General features: G+C 38.4%; 1 protein-coding gene across 32 annotated transcripts in view; it reads left to right on the top strand.

Annotated features, from left to right (window-relative positions):
• Nucleotides 1–20,483, top strand: part of ZMYND11 (zinc finger MYND-type containing 11) — a 128,825-nt gene extending 108,342 nt beyond the window's left edge. For all 32 annotated transcript variants that reach the window (XM_070056020.1, XM_070056008.1, XM_070056021.1 and 29 more), the window contains 5 exons: nucleotides 4,399–4,606; nucleotides 5,037–5,105; nucleotides 6,070–6,342; nucleotides 6,649–6,834; nucleotides 18,145–20,483. In XM_070056020.1, coding sequence (XP_069912121.1) covers nucleotides 4,399–4,606; nucleotides 5,037–5,105; nucleotides 6,070–6,342; nucleotides 6,649–6,834; nucleotides 18,145–18,267 — 859 coding nt within the window. In that variant the 3' untranslated portion in view covers nucleotides 18,268–20,483. The remainder of the gene's footprint in view (nucleotides 1–4,398; nucleotides 4,607–5,036; nucleotides 5,106–6,069; nucleotides 6,343–6,648; nucleotides 6,835–18,144) is intronic.
• Nucleotides 20,484–20,826: the final 343 nt, after the last annotated feature.

The following is a 20,826-nucleotide window of genomic DNA, read 5'->3' as shown; positions in this document are numbered from 1 at the left end:
AGCAGTGAAGCCATCTAGCCCCGGGCTTTTCATTTTTGGGAAGACCTTTATTACTGATTGAAATTCCATCTTAGTTATTGGTTTGTTTAGATTTTCTGTGCCTTCATGACTCAATTTTGGTAGATGGTATGTATCCAAAAATCTATGCATTTCTTCTAGATTTTACAATTTGTTGGCATTTAAGCTGTTTATAATAATTCTTAACACCTTTTTTTAATTTCTGATTTTATTAGTTTTTGTTTTTTTGTGTAGTTAGTTGGCCAGTGTTGTGTAAGTTTTGCTTATTTTTTCAAAAAGCCAGCTCTTCATTTCATTGATCTTTTATGTCACTTTTTTGGTTTCAATTTTGATTATTCTCTAATTTTAATCATTTCGTTCCTTCTAGTAATTTGAGGTTTGGTTTGTTCTTGTTTTTCTAGGTCCTGAGATGCATTCTTAGATCATTTATTTGATGCCTTTCCATTTTTTTTGATATGGGCACTAATTGCTGTAAACTTTCCTCAACACTGCTTTTGCTGTATTCCATAGGTTTTGATATGTTGTATTGTCATCTTTTGTTTCTAGGAATTTTTTTATTTCCCTTTTGATTTCCTCTGTGTCCCACTGTTCATTCAGGAGCATATTGTTCAGTTCCCATGTTTGCATATTTTCTAGAGATTCTTAAGTTGTTAATTTCCAGCTTCATTCCATTGTGGTCAGAAAAAATACATGGTATGATTTGTTTGTTTTTTCCAGTTTGTTCACACTTGCTTTATAGAATAGCATATGGTCTATCCCAGAGAAAAGAATGTGTATTCTGCAGCTGTGTTATGAAATGTTCTGTACATATCAATTAGATCGACTTGATCCATAGTGTAGATTAGCTCGGTTGATTTTTTTGTCTGCTTGTTTAGTCCATTGATGATAGTGGAGTATTTTTTTTTTTAAGATTTATTTGTTTATTTGAAAGAGTTACACAGAGAGAGGAGAGAGAGAGAGAGAGAGAAGTCACTTCCCCAGTTGGCCACAATGACTGGAGCTGTGCCAATCTGAAGCCAGGAGCTTCTTCCAGGTCTCCCTCTCGAGTGCAGGGGCCCAAGGAATTGGGCCATCTGCTGCTGCTTTCCCAGGCCATAGCAGAAAGCTGAATCGGAATTGGAAGTGGAGCAGCCAGGACTCGAACCAGCACCCATATGGGGTGCCAGCACTGTAGGCGGCGGCTTTATCTGCTATGCCACAGTGCCGGCCTTGGCCCCAGTAATGGAGTATTGATGCCTTCCATTATTATTGTATTGGAGTCTATGTCTCCCTTAAGATCCTTTAACGTGGTTTAAATAGGCATGCTAGCATTAGATACACATTCATATTCAGTCATCACTTCTTGTTTAATTGATCCCTTTTCATTACCTAATGCCCTTTTTTATATTGTTCGACAGATTTTTTTAAGGTCTACTTTATTTGATGTTAGGATGCCTACTGCTGCTCATTTCTGCTTCCCATTAGCATGAAATATCTTTTTCCGTTCTTTTACTTTCAGTCTTGGGTGTATCTCTGTTTGTGAGGCGTGTTTCTTGCAGGCAGCAAATAGATGGATCTTGTTTTTTAATCCACTCAGTCGGTCTGTATATTTTAATTGGGGATTTTAGGCCACTTAAACATTCAAGATTTTACTGATGATAAAGAGCAACATGGCCTGCCATTTTTCCATAAATATTCCTATTGTTTGCTTGGATTTCCTTTGTGCCTTTTTTACTAGATTTCCTGTCTTCACATTCTTTCGTGATAATGACTTTCTATGTCTCTGTGTGTATTATATCCTTAAGCATCATTTGTAAGGCTTTATGAGTGGTGACAAATTCTTTCAATTTCTATTTGTTTAGGAAGGTCTTTATTTCACCTACTTTTATAAGCGAGAGCTTTGCTTGGTACAATATTCTGTGTTGACAGCTTCTTTTAGGACTTGTTCTCTCCATTCTCTCCTACCCTGTAGGGTTTCTGATGAGAAATCACCTGTTGGGGATCCTCTGAAGGTAATCTGGCATTCTCTTGTGCGTGTTTTAGAATCTTTGTTTTATTATGTTTTACTGTTGAACATTTGACTATAACATGTCATGATAAGATCTTTTCCAACCGTGGCTATTAGTAGTTCTATGTGCATCCTATACTTAGCGGTCCTGATCTTTCTCCAAATTAGGAAAGTTTTCTGCTGTTATTTCACTGAATAGACCTTCTAATCCATTCTCTCTTTACACACCTTCAGGAACTCCCAAGACATATGCGTTTTGTCATTTGATAGTATCCCATAAATCTCAAATACTATGCTCAGTTTTTTTATTTTTTCTTCGTGTTTCTTGGGGGGAGGTGGGCAGGGTCTGACTAAGAGATATTTCCAAGGATTTGTCTTACAGCCCAGATATTTTGTCTTCTGCTTCACCACATCTGTTATTAAGGCATTCCGCTATATTTTCTATCTGACATACTGAATTCTCCATTTCTAGTATTTCAGTTTGATTTCTGTTAAATATCCTTATCTCCCAGCAGAATTTTTCATCTATGTCAAATATGGATTTCTTTAACTCATATATTTGCCTTTCTCTTTTTGAGTTGTCTTTTGATCATCCTTTTGAATTTCTTTTCAGGCATTTCATTAATCCTTTTATCCTTACGTTCTAATATTGGAATCAATATTGTCTTCCTTGTTTGTGTTTCTTATATTTCTGTGTTTATTTTTAACCATTTGTGGAAACACTTGTTGGTCTTCTCCTGTTAGCTTTTATCTTTGAAATATGCCTCTTTGGCCTAGTGGAGTTATCTTCTCCATCAGTGAAAATCCAGAAGGGAGTACTGGGTAGGGACAGGGAGAGCTGGCTGGTGCTCCTGGGTCAGGCAAGAGTCCAGGGTGACACCCAAGTTTGGGGTGGTGGATCTCTTGTATCATCCACAGGAGGGAGGGTATATTTGGGTCAGCTGGTGTGATCACAGCATCATCCCCTCTAGAGGTGTGTTATGAACTGAGTTGAGAGTTAATTTAGGGATATATGAATCAATTCATTAAGTAGATAAGTTAAAGGGAAATAACACTCTCATAAGTTTATGAAGTCATTCCAGGAAGTCAAATCTTCTGATTCCAGACTCCTCTCTCAAAAGTAATCTGCTTTTGTAATGTGGATAAAATACTTTTATTAGTCGCCTAATACATAATAAGAATACAATAAATATTTGTTGACTGAAAGAATAAATATAATATTAATTCAAGAACTAATGGCATTGAGCTCTTCCGTAATTTTATTGTACTCTGTTAAAGTTTAGTTTTTCAAAATGGAGTATATTTTGGTATGGTTGAACACCACATTTATGCCAGATGAGAATTACTGATATATTTTTAAAGTATGTACAAATAGTGTTATGAAAGTTCAGATTTAACAGTTTCAGCTATTGTTAGCGTCTAACAATTTTGTTTAATAAAATCTGCTTACCTTACCTGTACAAGCCAGTTAGAAATATTTATTGGTGGCTAAGGCACTTGGGTCCACAATTCTCTAAGAAAGTCCTTCAAAATGGTCTTAGGCCTCATATTCTAGAGCTCTGTAATTACCACCCAAGAACAAAAATTGTGACATCTTAGATATTTATAACAGAAGGCTGAGAAGAACAAAATCTCTGTGTGTTCACAGTGCCACATCTCCGCTTGTACTCTGTGCTCTAGAACAAATATTTCTCACATATCCTTCCAATTTCTTACTTTACTGGTGATATTCCCTATGCCTAGAATCTCTCATTTTCTCTGATCTTAGCTTGTATGATGAAGCCCAAATAAAACTTTCTGATCACCCAAAACTAAATGATTGCCTTTCTTTCCACAGCACCATAGAATACCTTACTTCCTGTTGCATTGGATTAGAATTCTTTATTCATTTTTTTCTGACAAAAGTTTAAGTCACTGAAAGCAGAGGTAGTATAGGTAGTGTTATCCTAATAACCAGAAGATCTGAAAACTCATTGGCTTCTACCCTCTGTTTATTAATTTACCTTAACATGGGCAACAACTCTTCTAGCTGCCAAGCAAAAATAAAATCATTAAAAGCCTTTCATTTTTGTATTCTTTGTAGTGCCTTCCATTGTTTGACATAAAACATTTGTAGATTTATTATCTGTGACAAATTGAACTGCCTAAAGAAAATAGTGAACAGTTAAGAAGTATTTGTGACTTACTCCAGTTCTGAGAACTTTGCTTTGATGACTGTGAAAAAAGTATCTCACATATTTTGTACTTGGTCAGAGTTTATTTAAGCATTAACTAACAGTCTTAATAGATTAATAGTTGCAGCAAGTCATACTTTATAATGAGTTAACTAAGTACAAGTAACACCTTTCCTACCATTTTGGATATTTCTAAGTGTACCTTTAAATTTTCATAAGGGCCTGGATTCCTTCTGAAAACATTCAGGATATCACAGTCAACATTCATCGGCTGCACGTTAAGCGCAGTATGGGTTGGAAAAAGGCCTGTGATGAACTTGAGCTGCACCAGCGTTTCCTTCGTGAAGGAAGATTTTGGAAATCTAAGAATGAGGACCGAGGCGAGGAAGAGGCAGAATCCAGTATTTCCTCTACCAGTAACGAACAAGTGAGTGGTGTCTCAGTTAGGAATTACCCAGTTAATTATTATTTTTCAATGTGAATATCTCAGTGTACACTCCTCACTGTAATGAACAGATTTTGATTTTTTTCCCTTTCTTATAAACATTTGTGAAATGTTCTGCACAAGTAAACCAAAACTAATTCAACTAAATAGACACATGATCAATGACCTTGAGCCTGACCCTATCAGTGTGAAGAGTGTAAATACTCTGCTCATTATTGCAGGTACATTAGCTCTTTCAAGCCATCAGTTACCAGAATCTGTAAGTAACATTAAGTGATAACTGAGTGGATAGAAGGAGTTAATGGCAAAAGAAATAATTTTTCCTCACCTGTGGGTCGGCTGTAAGTATTTTCAGCAGAGAAATTTTCCTAGTGTCTGGAATAATATGATATTGCTTTTATAATGCCCACAGCTGAAGGTCACTCAAGAACCAAGAGCAAAGAAAGGACGACGTAATCAAAGTGTGGAGCCCAAAAAGGAAGTAAGTTGCCCACCTTGGAATTTTCAGGTGGCAATTGAAACAGGAAATACTTTGAATTTATGGTCAAGATAACTGCTCCTAGTAGATACTTGTGAAATTCAATTGTCATCAGTCAAATAATATCCATCAAGTTTGAACCCAGTCTTCTGACTTTTCCTGTTCTTAACTATTGCTGCTAGCGTTACACACACATGCTCAAAGTCTCCACCTTAACTAAGAAACTACTGACCAAAATTTGGCTAAGTGGGAAGGGTATGTTGTGCATTTCCTGGACACTCATATTTTTCATAGCATTATTAAAAGCAAAGCATTTCTCCAACAAATGAATTATGCCTATGTTTCAAAACTGGAGGAGACTATGATTGAACCCAGCAATTTGAAATTATGTAAGCTGTGCATGTTTTAATGCTATGTAAATCTGGGAACATCCCAAACACATATTCAGTGAGAAGTGGTTTAGGATTTTAGGAAATCTGTTAATGAATCTATTCCAAGAGGTGAATTAAGTTAATGATTTTTATTTCAGTCTGGTCTATTTTAAAAACAAAATTAGTATTACTATGTAATGAAATTATTATTGAACCTTCTGTTAAGAATTAAGTTAGCTATTAATTGCATGGCTTATTTCACTCTTTCATTGATTTGGGAGAGATTTATTTATTCATTTATATTTAACAATGATAAATTACACTTAGCTTCCTAATCATATGCTTTTTAGTGGCAGTTTATTACATGGCAATGTATATATGAGGATATCGCTGTATTTTTATCCTAATACAAGAAGTCTTCAAAAAGATGTGGAAAATGTGTGTTAAGAAAAAAAATGCATGGATTTTAGAATTTATGCACCAAAATACACTTATAGTTTTATTGTCTACAAATTTTTTGAAGCTCTATGAAGCTGTTCTTGAACTAGTGAATTTTACTGCTTTGTTTGCATCTAAACACATTTCTTACCCTTTAGGAACCAGAGCCTGAAACTGAAGCTGTAAGTTCCAGCCAGGAAATTCCCACAATGCCTCAGCCAATTGAAAAAGTCTCAGTGTCAACTCAGACCAAGAAGTTAAGTGCCTCTTCACCAAGGATGCTGCATCGAAGCACCCAGACCACCAGTGATGGAGTCTGTCAGAGTATGTGCCACGACAAGTACACCAAAATTTTCAATGACTTTAAAGACCGGATGAAATCTGACCACAAACGGGAAACTGAGAGAGTTGTCCGAGAAGCTCTAGAAAAGGTAAAGCTAGTCTTCACACAGGTGCCTCCTTCTACAACCTGGGCCTTTTCTGTAGTGGTTTAGCTTCTTTTACTTATGCATCAGTGGGGTAACAAGTTTTCAAAACTGGGAATATAATAAAACCACTATCTTTGAAACATTTTAATTAATAATGGTACTTTTATCTTCTAAATTTTTTGTATGTTTTGATGAAAAATAGAAAAAGGACCACTTAAGTAGAAACTATGTATTTATTAAGTTTTGGGTTCAGTTTAGATGGTCTGTATAAATTGTGAGCTGATGTACTGTGGGTTAACTTCATTTCAGCTGCGTTCTGAAATGGAAGAAGAAAAAAGACAAGCTGTAAATAAAGCTGTAGCCAACATGCAGGGTGAGATGGACAGAAAATGTAAGCAAGTAAAGGAAAAGTGTAAAGAAGAATTTGTAGAAGAAATCAAGAAGCTAGCAACACAGCACAAACAACTAATTTCTCAGACCAAGAAAAAGCAGTGGGTAAATATCAATATTTTTAAAAATTTTTATTAACATGTAATGCTTATACATTTTTATGGGGTGTAGTGCAGAGTTTTAAGACACATACACACACACATATTTAAATGTAAAATGATCAGATCACGAAGCTAGCGTTTCTTTATAGCTACACCTGCAGGTCCTCTCTTCAGTCCTTTACATAGTGATGTATTGTGTGAACTGTAGTTGCCCCACTGTGCTATGAAATACTAGAGCTTATAACTCTATTTGGTGTTCATTATCCAATCCTATCTCCTGGTATTGACTGTTCTAAGTTCAGATTGACTTTTTTTTTAACTTCTATGAGAGAGAATATGTGGTATTTGTCTTTCTCTATCTGGCTTAATGTAATAACTTCCAGTTCATCCATTTTGACACAGATGTCAGAATTTCATTCTTTTTTACAACTGAATACTACTCCATTGTGTATATGTGCCACATTGGCCTTATCTATCGTCCATCTACAGATCTGTAGGTTGATTTTCTTTTGTTTTGTTTTTTTTTTTAACTTATTTAGTGAATATAGATTTCCAAAATACAGCTTATGGATTACATTGGCTCCCCCCCACCCCCATGACTTCCCTCCCACCCGCAACCCTCCCTTTTCCCGCTCTCTCTCCCCTTCCATTCTTATCAAGATTCATTTTCAATTTTCTTATATACAGATCAGTTTAGTATACATTAAGTAAAGATTTCAACAGTTTGCACCCACATAGAAACACAAAGTGAAAAATACTGTTTGAGTACTCGTTGTAGCATTAAATCACAATGTACAGCAGCTCATTAAGGACAGAGATCCTACATGAGGAGTAAGTGCACAGTGACTCCTGTTGTTGACTTAACAAAATGACACTCCTGTTTATGGCATCAGTAATCTCCCTATGCTCCAGTCATGAGTTTCCAAGGCTGTGGAAGCCTTTTGAGTTCACCGACTCTTATCTTATTTAGACAAGGTCATAGTCAAAGTGGAGGTTCTCTCCTCCCTTCAGAGAAAGGTACCTCCTTCTTTGAAGACCTGTTCTTTCCACTGGGATCTCACTCACAGAGATCCTTCATTTAGGTCCTTTTTTTTGCCAGAGTGTCTGGGCTTTCCATGCCTGAAGTACTCTCATGGGCTTTTCAGCTGGATCCGAATGCCTTTAGGGCTGATTCTGAGGCCAGAGTGCTGTTTAGGACATCCGCCATTCTACGAGTCTGCTGTGTATCTCGCTTCCCATGTTGGATCATTCTCCCCTTTTTTATTCTATCGGTTAGTATTAGCAGGCACTAGACTTGTTTATGTGATCCCTTTGACTCTTAGTCCTTTCGTTATGATCAATTGTGAACAAAAATTGATCACTTGGACTAGTGAGATGGCATTGGTACATGCCACCTTGATGGGATTGAATTGGAATCCCCTGGCACGTTTCTAACTCTACCATTTGGGGCAAGTCAGCTTGAGCATGTCCCAAATTGTCTGTAGGTTGATTTTCTATCTATCTTGGCTGTTATGAATGTTGCTACAGTGGACATGGGACTGCAGGTGTCTCTTTGATAGGCTAAGTTTATTCCCTTCATATGTATACCCAGATCTGGGATAGCTGGGTCATGTGGTAGAGTTTTGGTTTTCTGAGGAACCTCCATACTGATTGGTTATCCTAATTTACATCCCCATCGACAGCATATATATGTTCCCTTTTTCCATATCCTTGCTAGTGTTTGTCATTACTCTTGTTATTTTGATAGTAGCCATCCTGTCTGGAGTGAGATGATGTCTCATAGCAGTTTAGATTTACATTTACCTTGCAACTAGTGCTATTGAACATTTCTTCATAGATTGGTTGATTGTTTTTTGTAAGAAATGCCTATCAGTTCCTTTGTCCATTTCTTACCCACATTTCTTAACTGGATTTTCATGGGGTTTGTTGTTGTTTTTGAATCTTGAGTTCTTCATATGTTCTGGATATTATTCCTTTGTCAGATGCATATCTGTCGATTATATCTTCACTCTTTCAGTTGTTTTATTCCTGTACAGAAGCTTCTTAGTTTATTATAATCTCATTTGTTTAATTGTGCTTTTTTGTTGCCTGTGCTTTAGGGGGTCTTACCTTAAAAACCATGTCTATACTGATGCTTTGAAATATATCCCCTATGTTTTCTTCTGTTAGTTTCACCGTTTCTAGTCTTACATTTAGATCTTTGATCCATGTTGAGTTGATGTTTCTGTAGGGTTTGGAGTTGGGGGAATCAAGTTTCAATTTTCTGCATATGGCTATTCAGCTTTTCCAGCACCTAATTATTGAAGAGGTTGTTATATCTCCAGATAGATTTTGGTGTCTTTGTGGGGATTCAGTTGGCTGTAGATACATGGATTTATTCTGCAATCTCTGTGCTGTCGTTTGTGTGTCTGTTTTTATGCCAATACCAAGCTGTTTGTAGTTTGCCTTAAAATCAGGTATCCTGTTTCTAGATCTTTGTTATTGTTGATTTGTTCAAGATCACTTTGGCTATACAAGGTTTTTGTCTTCCATACAAATTTTAGGATTTTTTTTCTGTTTCTCTCAAGAATGTCATTGGTATTTTGAATGGGGCATGCATTGAGTCTGTAAATGATATTGGGTACTATGAGCGTGAACATGGGAGGTCTTTACATTTTTTGTTTTCCTCAATTTCCTTTATTTGTGTTCAAAACTTTTAATTTAAAACTTTGAAATGGTAGAGGTCTTTAATATTGTTGGTTAAGTTTATTCTAACTTTTTTTTTTTTTTTGGACAGGCAGAGTTAGAGAGAGAGACAGAGAGAAACGTCTTCCTTTTTCCGTTGGTTCACCCCACAATGGCTGCTGTGGCTGGCGTGCTGTGCCAATCCGAAGCCAGGAACCAGGTGCTTCCTCCTGGTCTCCCATGCGGGTGCAGGGCCCAAGCACTTGGGCCATCCTCCGCTGCCTTCCCAGGCCACAGCAGAGAGCTGAACTGGAAAAGGAGCAACCGGGACAGAACCGGTGCCCCAACTGGGACTAGAACCCAGGGTGCCGGTGCCACAGGTGGAGGATTAGCCTAGTGAGCCGCGGTGCCAGCCTCTAACTTTTTTTTTTTAAGATTTATTTCTTTGTTTTGAAAATCAGAGTTAGAGAAAGAGAGGGGGAGAGAGAGAGAGATCTTCCATACTGGTTCACTCCCCCAGGTGACCACAGCCACCAACACTGGGCCAGGCTGAAGCCTGGAGGCAGGAGCTTCAACCAGGTCTCCCACGTGGGTAACAGGCCACTTGGGCCATCTTCCACAGCTTTTCTCAGGCCATTAGCAGGGAACTAGATCTGAGTGGAATAGCCATGACAAGAACTGGTACCCATACAGGATGCTGGTGTCACAGGTGGCAGTTTAACTCTTTATGGCACAATGCTGGCACTGCCAACTTATTTATTTTGGCAATTACACTAAATGGGATTTCTCTTAAAATTTCTTTCTCAGTGACTGTTACTGGTATAAAAATGTTACTGATTTTGGTTGTTGATTTTGTATGCTGCACCTTTTCTGAATTGGTTTATCAATTATAATAGTCTTTTTTGGAGTCTTTAGGTTTCTCTCTATATAGAATAATTTCATCTGCAAACTGGGATAATTTGACTTCCTCCTTTCCTATTTGTATATCTTTTTCTTTCTTTTTTTTTTTTTTCAAAGATTTATTGATTTATTTGCTAGTCAGAGCTACACAGAGAGGAGAGGCACAGAGAGAGAGAGGTCTTCCATCTACTGGTTCACTCTCCAGATGGCCTCAAAGGCTGGAGCTGCGTTGATCCAAAGCCAGGAGCCAGTAGCTTCTTCCCAGTTTCCCACAGGGGTGCCTGGGCCCAAGGATTTGGGCCATCTTCCACTGCCTTCCCAAGCCATAGCAGAGAGCTGGATGGGAAGTGGAGCAACTGGGTCGAACCGGTGCCCATATGGGGTGCCGGCACTTCAGGACAGGGCGTTACCCTGCTGTGCCACAGCACCGGCCTCATTTCTTTCTTTCTCTTGCCTACTGGCTCTGGCTGGAACTTCCAGTACTGTGTCAGATAAGAGTGATGAGACTGCACATGATTTGTCATTCCACACCTTACAGAAAATGCTTTCAGCTTTTCCCTACCCAATATGGTGTTAGCTGTGGATAGCCTTTATCATGTTGGTGTGTGATCCTTCTATACCTAATTTGAATGAATGACTGTTAAATTTTATTGAATGCGCCAGTGCCGCGGCTCAATAGGCTAATCCTCCGTCTTGCAGCGCCGGCACACCGAGTTCTAGTCCTGGTCGGGGCACCGGATTCTGTCCCGGTTGCCCCTCTTCCAGGCCAGCTCTCTGCTGTGGCCAGGGAGTGCAGTGGAGGATGGCCCAAGTGCTTGGGCCCTGCACCCCATGGGAGACCAGGAAAAGCACCTGGCTTCTGCCATCGGATCAGCGCGGTGCGCCGGCTGCAGCGCGCCAGCCGCGGCGGCCATTGGAGGGTGAACCAACGGCAAAGGAAGACCTTTCTCTCTGTCTCTCTCTCTCACTGTCCACTCTGCCTGTCAAAAAAAAAAAAAAAATTGTATTGAATGCTTTTTCTGCCTCTATTAAGATGACCATCTGACTTTTCTTTTTTTTTTCCTGACAGGCAGAGTTAGATAGTGAGAGAGACAGACAGAGAGAAAGGTCTTCCTTTTCCGTTGGTTCACCCCCCAGATGGCCACTATGGCCGGCATGCTGCACCGATCCAAAGCCAGGAGCCAGGTGCTTCCTCTTGGTCTCCCATGGGGTGCAGGGCCCAAGCACTTGGGCCATCCTCCACTGCACTCCCGGGCCACAGCAGAGAGCTGGACTGGAAGAGGAGCAACCGGGACAGAATCTGGTGCCCCAACCAGGACTAGAACCTGGAGTGCCGCGCCACAGGCGGAGGATTAGCCTAGTGAGCTGCAGCGCCAGCTGACCATCTGACTTTCATCTTGCATTGTTTTGGTGTGCTGTGGTATAGCTATTGATTTGTATATGCTGAACCATCCTTGGCAACTCTGAGAGAAATCCCACTTGGTCGTGGTGAATGATTTTTTTGATGTGCTCTTGGATTCAATTTGATAGTATTGTATTGAGAATTTTTGCGGGTATTTTCATCAGGGATATTTGTCTATAATTTTCTTTTTTTGATTGTGTTCTTGTCTGGTTTTGGAGTCAAGGTAATTCTGGGATTACAGAATGAGTTTGGAAGGATTTCCTGTTTTCAGTTTTTTGGAATAGTTTGAGAAAAATTGTTCTAAGTTCTTCCTCAAAAAATTTGGTGTGTTTCAGTAATAAAGCCATGTGGTCCTGGACTTCTTTATCAGCAGACTTTTTATAGCTGATTCAGTCTCTTTTCTTATTGCTTGTCTGATCAGGTTTTTTGTCTGCATAGATTGCCTTTGGTAAGTTACATGTGTCCATAAATTTATCCATTTCTTTGGGTTTTCCAGTTTGTTGGCATAAAGTTGTTCATAATAGTCCCTAATGATCCCTTGTATTTCTGTGGTATCAATCGTAATAATCTACTTTCTCATCCCTTACTTCGACTTTCTTGTTTGTTAGTCTAGCTAAATGTTTATGGATTTTGCTTATCTTTTCAAAAAACCAACTCTTGATTTCATTGACTTTCTTCATTTTCTATTTTATTTCTGCTCTGCTCGATTATTTCTTTCCTTCTGCTAACTTTGGTTTTGGTTTGTTCTTACTTTTCTAGGTCCTTGAGATGCATCATTAGGTTGTTTTTGTGGTGGTCTTTTTTTTTTTGATGTAGCCATTTATTGCTATAAACTTCCTTCTTAACACTGCTTTTACTGTATCCCACAAGTTTTGATTTGTTGTGTTTCCATTTTCATTGGTTTCAAGAAATTTTTAAATTTGCCTTTTGATTTCTTCAGTGACCCATCATTCATCCTAAAACATGTTGTTTTTTGTAAGTATCATAGTGAGGAGATTTCCTAACCATGGCTCTTTGGGGTCCTGTGGACCTCATGTACTTGGAAGTCTGTATCTTCAGGTGGGGTTTCCACTTAGCACTGGGGCAGGTCCAGGGATTTTGTTCATATGTGCCGGTATAGGGACAAAAACTATTAAGATCTACCTGGTGTTGTTCTATCAGCCCTGCACTATGTTCCAAGATATAGTCCTTTGCTCATTTGGTACCCTGCCCCACAGTGGATTAGATTCTTGCTACTTGCTGTCTGCTCAAGGTTGGAGGAGGATTGGTGAAGGCAGTCTCTTGGCCACCTGGGCTGAACCTGAATCTCTAGCCACTTGGCTCTATGCTGTTTTACTGATGCCTGCCTTTTTTTTTTTTTTTAACTTTTATTTAATGAATATAAATTTCCAAAGTACAGCTTATGGATTACAATGGCTTCCCCCCCATAACTTCCCTCCCACCCGCAACCCTCCCCTTTCCCATTCCCTCTCCCCTTCCATTCACATCAAGATTCATTTTCGATTCTCTTTATATACAGAAGATCAGTTTAGCATACATTAAGTAAAGATTTCAACAGTTTGTTCCCACACAGAAACATAAAGTGAAAAATAATAGATGATTTTTTAAATGATGATGAAACCAGATCAGACCTATTGTCATGTTTAATCCCAGTGAGAGTCAAGTTGGGAATTGATAATTTCTTTCTTTTTTTTTTTTTTTTTTACAGAAGATCAGTTTAGTATACATTAAGTAAAGATTTCAACAGTTTGCACCCCCATAGAAACACAAAGTGAAATATACTGTTTGAGTACTCGTTATAGCATTAAATCTCAATGTACAGCACATTAAGGACAGAGATCCTACCTGAGGAGTAAGTGCACAGTGACTCCTATTGTTGACTTTACAAATTGACACTCCTGTCTATGGTGATGCCTGCCTTCTGCAAGGCTGGGAGAGCTGTAGGCCAAAATATTTATCTTTCCTATCAAGGTGCAGGTCTTGAGGCTCTGTCTGTGAGGACTGGCTGTGGAATAGGAGCCTCTGTGTGGGGTCTTAGCTGCAGTGAGACTGGCACTGCCCTTCAGGGCAGAGCCATGAGCTCACTTTCCTGTCCTCCTCCCCTGTGGTTGAAGTTTTCTTGCTGCCTGAGGCTGGGGGAGAAGCGGTGGAGGCGGTCACTTGGCTGTCCAGGCTGACACTAATCTGGGTGGCACCCAAGTCTCCCAGTTAACACAGCGAGTCCTGTGCAGTCGAGGTGCATGCCAGGCTTGTGCAGTGCTGGCAGTGATGTATGCTGAAACAAATCTCCCACCAAGGCACAAGTTTCTCCCACCTGCTGGCACTGGTCTCATGCTAGAGGCCTTTGGTCTTGTGTCTTGTGCTGTCTCACCGCTGTAGGACTGGCATTGAGCTATAAAACAAAGCCCTAAGGTCGAAGTGGTCCCTTGGCTGCCTGGCTAAGGAAGATACCAAGGTTTAGCTGAGGTTTGCTAGAGCAGGCTTAGTACTGGGTTTCAGGTCTGAGGTCTGGACTTAATTCCCTCTGCCTCCCCCAAGAGGAGGTGAGGCATCTCTCTCCATGCTGTGCTACTTGGATCTGGGAGAACGATGTCGTGGGCAACTCTCTCCTTCCTGCCTTTTTCAATGTGTATTTCGTTTTTATAGAAAAACCAGGCACTTTGTTCTCTTAGTAGGCTTCTGTAGCTCGTGTCTAGGTGACTTGGTGTGTGAATAGCTGTTCAAAAAGCTGTTGGTGTCTCAGGGTAGGAGATAATCATTGGAACACATACTCAGCTGCCATCTTGCTCTTCTTCACCAGTATTTTTTTTTAGAATCTCATTTCTGGCTGGCGCCGCAGCTCACTAGGCTAATCCTCTGCCTGCAGCGCCGGCACACCGGGTTCTAGGCCCTGTTGGGGCCCCAGATTCTGTTCCGGTTGCTCCTCTTCCAGTCCAGCTCTCTGCTGTGGCCCAGGAGTGCAGTGGAGGATGGCCCAAGTGCTTGGGCCCTGCACCCATATGGGAGACCAGGAGAAGCACCTGGCTCCTGGCTTCGGATCAGCGCAGTGCACCGGCTGCAGCACATCAGCCTCAGTGGCCATTGGAGGGTGAACCAACAGTAAAGGAAGACCTTTCTCTCTGTCTGTCTCTCACTGTCCACTCTGCCTGTCAAAAAAAAAAAAAAAATCATTTCTGAAAATACACCACAGGTATGATGAAGTTCAATTCAGAGCAGTATAGGAGACGTATATAAAAACTATTCCTGAAATAAGATCTGTTGTACAATTATCATCCTTAGTTAATTCAAAAATTTTTATTTGAAGTCCTGTAATCTCTTAACCCCAGGACCCCACTACTCACTACTTGTCAGGATTACTTTGTTAAATTGAGATTATAACAGAAAAGTGCTTTTAAAAATTTGTGGAAAAATATAGAATTAAAATGTGTATTCTAATGAAAAAATTGAAATTTATGTATAGCTTTTTCATAATTGAGATTTTCCATGAACTTTTTAAAATGCCCATGTACTTTACTTCATAACATGTTTATGTACAATTTATATAATTTCTCCATCCATCCAGTTGGATGACCCTGGCTTTTACTTGAGGACTTAAAATAGTTAAAATCCAGATTGTGAAATTATAAATATAAGTATCACAATAATGCATGCATTAAAGATTTTCAGATTTCCCTGCACGTAACATTTATACATTAGATTCTTTTAGTGAAATTGATGATTTTTACTTTATAGTAATAACATCTCATTGGTTTCCAACTACACTCTTAAACCTGACTAGTATGTCATTAGGTTTTATTTGTAAATCTCATCCTCCCGCCTAGAGTAGGAGCTTCTGAATATACGAGAACCATGTACTCTTCTGACAGACTCCAAAATGCTTAGTTATTTGGTGGGGAAAATGTTGTGCTCCTGAGTGGTCATAACTTGGTTTTGATTCTAAGAATTTCTATATAAAGTTTTATAATAACTTTTAATCCTTCATTTTATCTACCCTACATTATTTAAAGAGATTCTTTAAATACATGTAAACTTTTCATGAAAGAATTAAACATTTTAAAAATTGCAATAAAAATTTGGAAAGAAGGAAAAAGGAAACAGCATATAAATATGAAGAAAACTTGGTAGGAAAAATGGTAAGTAATGAAATAAGTGTCACTACATAGGAATTAAGGTGTTCTCAAGATATAATAGGCACAGTATGCCCAACGATCCTGTCTATAACAATTTTGTCCTCAGGTAGAGACATGTCAGGGCTAGCAAGTGGATACCAGATTTATAAGAAAATCCCTGTACATTTATTAAGAACCAAGAAAGTGGAAAGGCTCTCAGAAAGAATCATAATGCTGCATTTATCAGCATTTTATCATTTGTTAAAGGTAACATTGGTATTTTCATCCCCACTCTTTTAGATGAGGAATTTTAGCCTACAGAGTTAAGCAGTAGCTAAAAACCTGTTTGGTAGAGCTAGAACTCATTTTCTTTAGTCTCCAAATCTTAAGCTTTTTCTTCTCATCAGGTTCTTCTGTCTTACATTATTGGAAGAAAGAAAACAATGTTGGGAAAGGAAGCATGTAGATATATCAGATGCCAAAAAATTGGTACTGATTTTGAAACACAGTCATGAGAAATATCTTTTAAATATATCTACAAAGAAAAGAAGGAATGCAAAACAGATGAATGCACAAATTAATGGGACACTGAAGAAACAGGAGAAGGGATGGATGGAATTTAAAGATGAGGCAACTAAGAAAGATGGTAACAGGCTTTGTTCAAAGTCACACGAGCAGTTGGTGGCATTGGCTTTCTCCTTCAACCTGTAACAGTAATTGTACTAAAGTCGTAATGGCAGACGATCACACACACAAAAAACACTTCAAAAGTTAATTTTAATAAATGAAGCATAAAGTATATAACTGAGAAAGAAATTAGAGTGTAGAATTTTTAGGTCCCAAATGTAAACTGGACTCCCTCAGTCCTCCCTCCTGGACTCACTGCCCATCAGATCGACATCAGTTATCAGTATGTATGTTTCTATTTATATAGCTTGCACCCAGGGGTACCTCAGAAAGTCCAAGGAAAATATGTATTATGAAAAACTAGGCCTGGATTTGAATTTTTTGCACTATCTAAATACGTTTTTTTAATTGCATTTCCACAAACTTTTTGAAGCATTCACAGATGTATACTAACCTATTGACAAGTGTTGTTTATATCCGAAACTCAGTCTCTCATCTTCCTTTCCATTGCTATTCCTTACATTGTTGTTTTACCACCCAGCTTGAACTGTTCACTGTTTTCTTCTCCTGTATCCCAGTAGTATAACCCGAGTGCTGTGTACGGGCCAGAACATTGAGTGTCAGAAGAGGGGTCTTGCCGGCGCCGCGGCTCACTGGGCTAATCCTCCGCCTTGCGGCGCCGGCACACTGGGTTCTAGTCCCAGTCGGGTCGCCGGATTCTGTCCCAGTTGCCCCTCTTCCAGGCCAGCTCTCTGCTGTGGCCAGGGAGTGCAGTGGAGGATGGCCCAAGTGCTTGGGCCCTGCACCCCATTGGAGACCAGGAGAAGCACCTGGCTCCTGCCTTTGGATCAGCGTGGTGCGCCGGCCACGGCGGCCATTGGAGGGTGAACCAACGGCAAAGGAAGACCTTTCTCTCTGTCTCTCTCTTTCACTGTCCACTCTGCCTGTCAAATAAATAAATAAATTAATTAATTAATTAAATTAAATTAAATTAAAAAAAAGAAGAGGGGTCTTGTGCAGGGCATTTTGTGGGATGTTTAGCAGCCTCCCAGGCTTCCACCCATCAGCAGCACCTTCTCTCCCAGAGTGTGACAGTCAGAAATAGCTTCAGACTTCGCCAAATAGAGATGGATACTGAGACTTGATCACTAGATTTGAGGTCATAACAGCATATGTATTGGAGTAGTTGAAGTGAAATTCTGCAGTAGATGCATGAAATAACGGTAAGAAAACAAATAGCAAGTTGAGGTGATTCTTTCAGGGAAATTGTAGGGGAACAGAGAAAGAGAGTGGTCACTGGGAAGGAATTTGCAGACAAGAGGTTTTTTTGTTTTGTTTTGTTTTGTTTTGTTTTGTTTTTTAAGAAAAAGGAAACAGTTGATGTTTGTATGTTGATGAGAATGATTCTGTAGTCATGGCAAAATAAAAAAAAAAATGGATGTGTTATCTACTACATGTGAACTTGAGTTTCCTGACAGCCAGATAGTTTTATTAGTTTTAAGATTGAGCCAGAAAAAATCTTAACAGCACAATCTAGAGTCTGCAGTTTTAAACAGTTTCTTACTTATGCAATTCCAAGTCTTAAAAAAAAATTGCTCCTTTTTCTTCACAGTGCTACAACTGTGAAGAGGAGGCCATGTACCACTGTTGCTGGAACACGTCCTACTGCTCAATCAAGTGTCAGCAGGAGCACTGGCATGCGGAGCACAAGCGCACCTGTCGCCGGAAAAGATGAAGCTGGTCCTTCCTGGAGAGTCACCCCAATGATTACTCTTCTCAGACAGAGCGGTTTTTGTTTCCAAGAAGCCAAAATTGTTTAGAATTTGCTTCCCATTTTGCACCAGCCTTTAAACACTTTTCGTGAAGAAATTTTGCACAGTAGTTTAAATCTTTTGTTAATGCTCCTCCAGAGTTTTTCAGGGGGTAAAAGTAACATCAGTGGAGGGTATTATTTTAAATAAATTTTAATTGAGAATTTGTTGCATTTTCAGCAAATTTTAAAGCATTTTTAGGTTTTACAGAGATTTTAACCTTTAAACAAAAGATCTTTAAAAAAACAACAGGTGAATATAAGTGAGTTTAACAAAGAAACATTTCGAATAGATCTGAATGTAAGAACTACAGGAACTGTTTCAGAAATAAAACATACTACCTTGACGTGACGTTTATTTCTTAACCTTGTTGAGCTGGTTTTGTTCAGCTTAATTTACTGTTCAAAGGCATTATCTATTGGTTATGCCAGTGGGTATATGATTGAATTTAGGGAACAGGGTTGACACAGCAGGGCTAGTCCTGCGTATTTTTTCTTAAATATTTCCCAATTGTGTTTTTCATTATTTCTTTTCAATATATAACTTTTATAACAAATTATTAGCTTTGATCTTGTAGTTTAAAATTGCAGGGAACTGGGGTAATCTTTTACTGAGCTGGATCTTAGAGAAAATGAATATTTAAATTTTAAAGTTTGCACATTTCATCTTTGTCCTAACATGAGTGCTTGTAATGAATAAATAACAAAAAATAAAAAGCCAAAAACTACCTTTATCCATACATGAAATTATAGATGAGGCATACAAATTTCTTTAATGCTTCCCTTCCCTTCCCAAATATCATCTAACTGCCTATTATCTGGTGTCACCTCGTGTATTATAAGTTAATACTGAAAGGACAGAAAGCACTTAAGTTTCACAGAAGCCGTTATGTTTGTGGTCATGGGTCATTCCCTCCTAGTGAGCTCCATCACTGTACACAGAGTGGAGAATAATGCATGTTAATTTTCTTGTACTAAAGATGCCGTGATTTGTAAAAAGTCTGTATCTTGCGGAATGTCTGGGTTAAGAAGCATTACCAATAGGAATGGATCGATAGTTGAATAATGATTTTTTTTATACATAGATATATAAAATGCAGCCAGGAGAACTTAAATTACTTTTCTTTAAAAGTATCTCACCATTTATGTTTTGTTTTTTGTTTTTGTTTTTGTTTTTGTTTTTTTTCAAAGACTGATCTTAGACCAAGTCAAATTCCCATTTATCATTTAGGTATTTTTTGAGGTTAGAGAAATAATTTGTAAATATTTATTTAGACCTTTGATATTTATTGAAGCAATTACTCACAATGGAAGTGAAAGAATCAGGAGAAAAGCCTTTTAAAAAGTTTTCTCCAGGTTTGTCAGGGTCACTCTAAAGAAAAATGTAACTGAACTAAGTCTTCTGTGAAATATCCATCTAATCTTGATGCTGTTGCAGATGGTGGTGACACAAGTTAATTGACAAACTACTGCCAAATGGTGCACAATATTTTGTACAAACTACCCAGTAGCCCCATTTCATACAATGTACCTAAATTATGCAGTAACTGGGCATCATTGTTCCCTCTGTGTTGCTGTGTAATTAGTCACTGTTGCCACGGTTCGTGGCACTGATAGAAATGTCATAACCAAGAACACTTAACCTTCTTTGATTATTTTTCAAGTTTTAAAACTTCGATCCACCCCTATGAGAGCAAGTTATTGTGGAAATATTTTTGGTGTAAAATCATTCCAGAGTATGTAATATTTAACTGATAGCTGCATGAAAGTGAGATTCGTGTTACTTTGGCTTTTTTGTCTCTGTTGACACGGTTGCACATTTCCAAGTTACTACAGCGTGAAAACTGTGTGTTTAAAAAAAAAAAAAAAAAACAAAATTAAAAAAAAGAGATTGTGGCCTGGTTTTGTAAAAGTTTTAGGTAAAATTACAATTGATTGTTTTAGGAATCATTAAAATTTTTCTGCAAATCATAAAGCTATATCAAGGTGTTGAGCTTAGCCACTATGCACATTGTAATTATTCATTGTGGCTGTCCAGTTCTATGATGCATTCTGGCATTTTGTAAGCTGCTCTGACTAGCAATATATAGATTCATTTAATGTGTTAACATTGGTTAATAAATGTATTTAAAAAAAAAAAAGACTGGCTGTAATAAATTGTTGATTTAGTCCAGTCCCCTGTAGGACACACAACACAGCTGTATCTAAATGTCAATCATACAGTATGAGTCATTCATTGGTGACTATATAGAACTAGTGTTTTAAACATAATTAATTGACTTAAACATTTAAATGTAATCCACTTTCACCAGTTCTCAGAAAGACTGTCATTTTAAAAGGAGAGAATGACTATTACATTATCTGTTGTATATCAGCCTAAAGAACTTTACTATTCAGAACTGAACAGATTCTTAGTTGGAAATCAGTGAATTTTATCTTCTGCTCTTTTTGTTTACTTGTTGGTATGGTAGCCAGGCATTAGTA

Source organism: Oryctolagus cuniculus, chromosome 13 (genome assembly GCF_964237555.1).
Source record: "Oryctolagus cuniculus chromosome 13, mOryCun1.1, whole genome shotgun sequence".
Taxonomy (NCBI): domain Eukaryota; kingdom Metazoa; phylum Chordata; class Mammalia; order Lagomorpha; family Leporidae; genus Oryctolagus; species Oryctolagus cuniculus.
The sequence above is the reverse complement of the archived record's forward strand: the minus strand, read 5'-3'. Positions and strand labels throughout refer to the sequence as shown.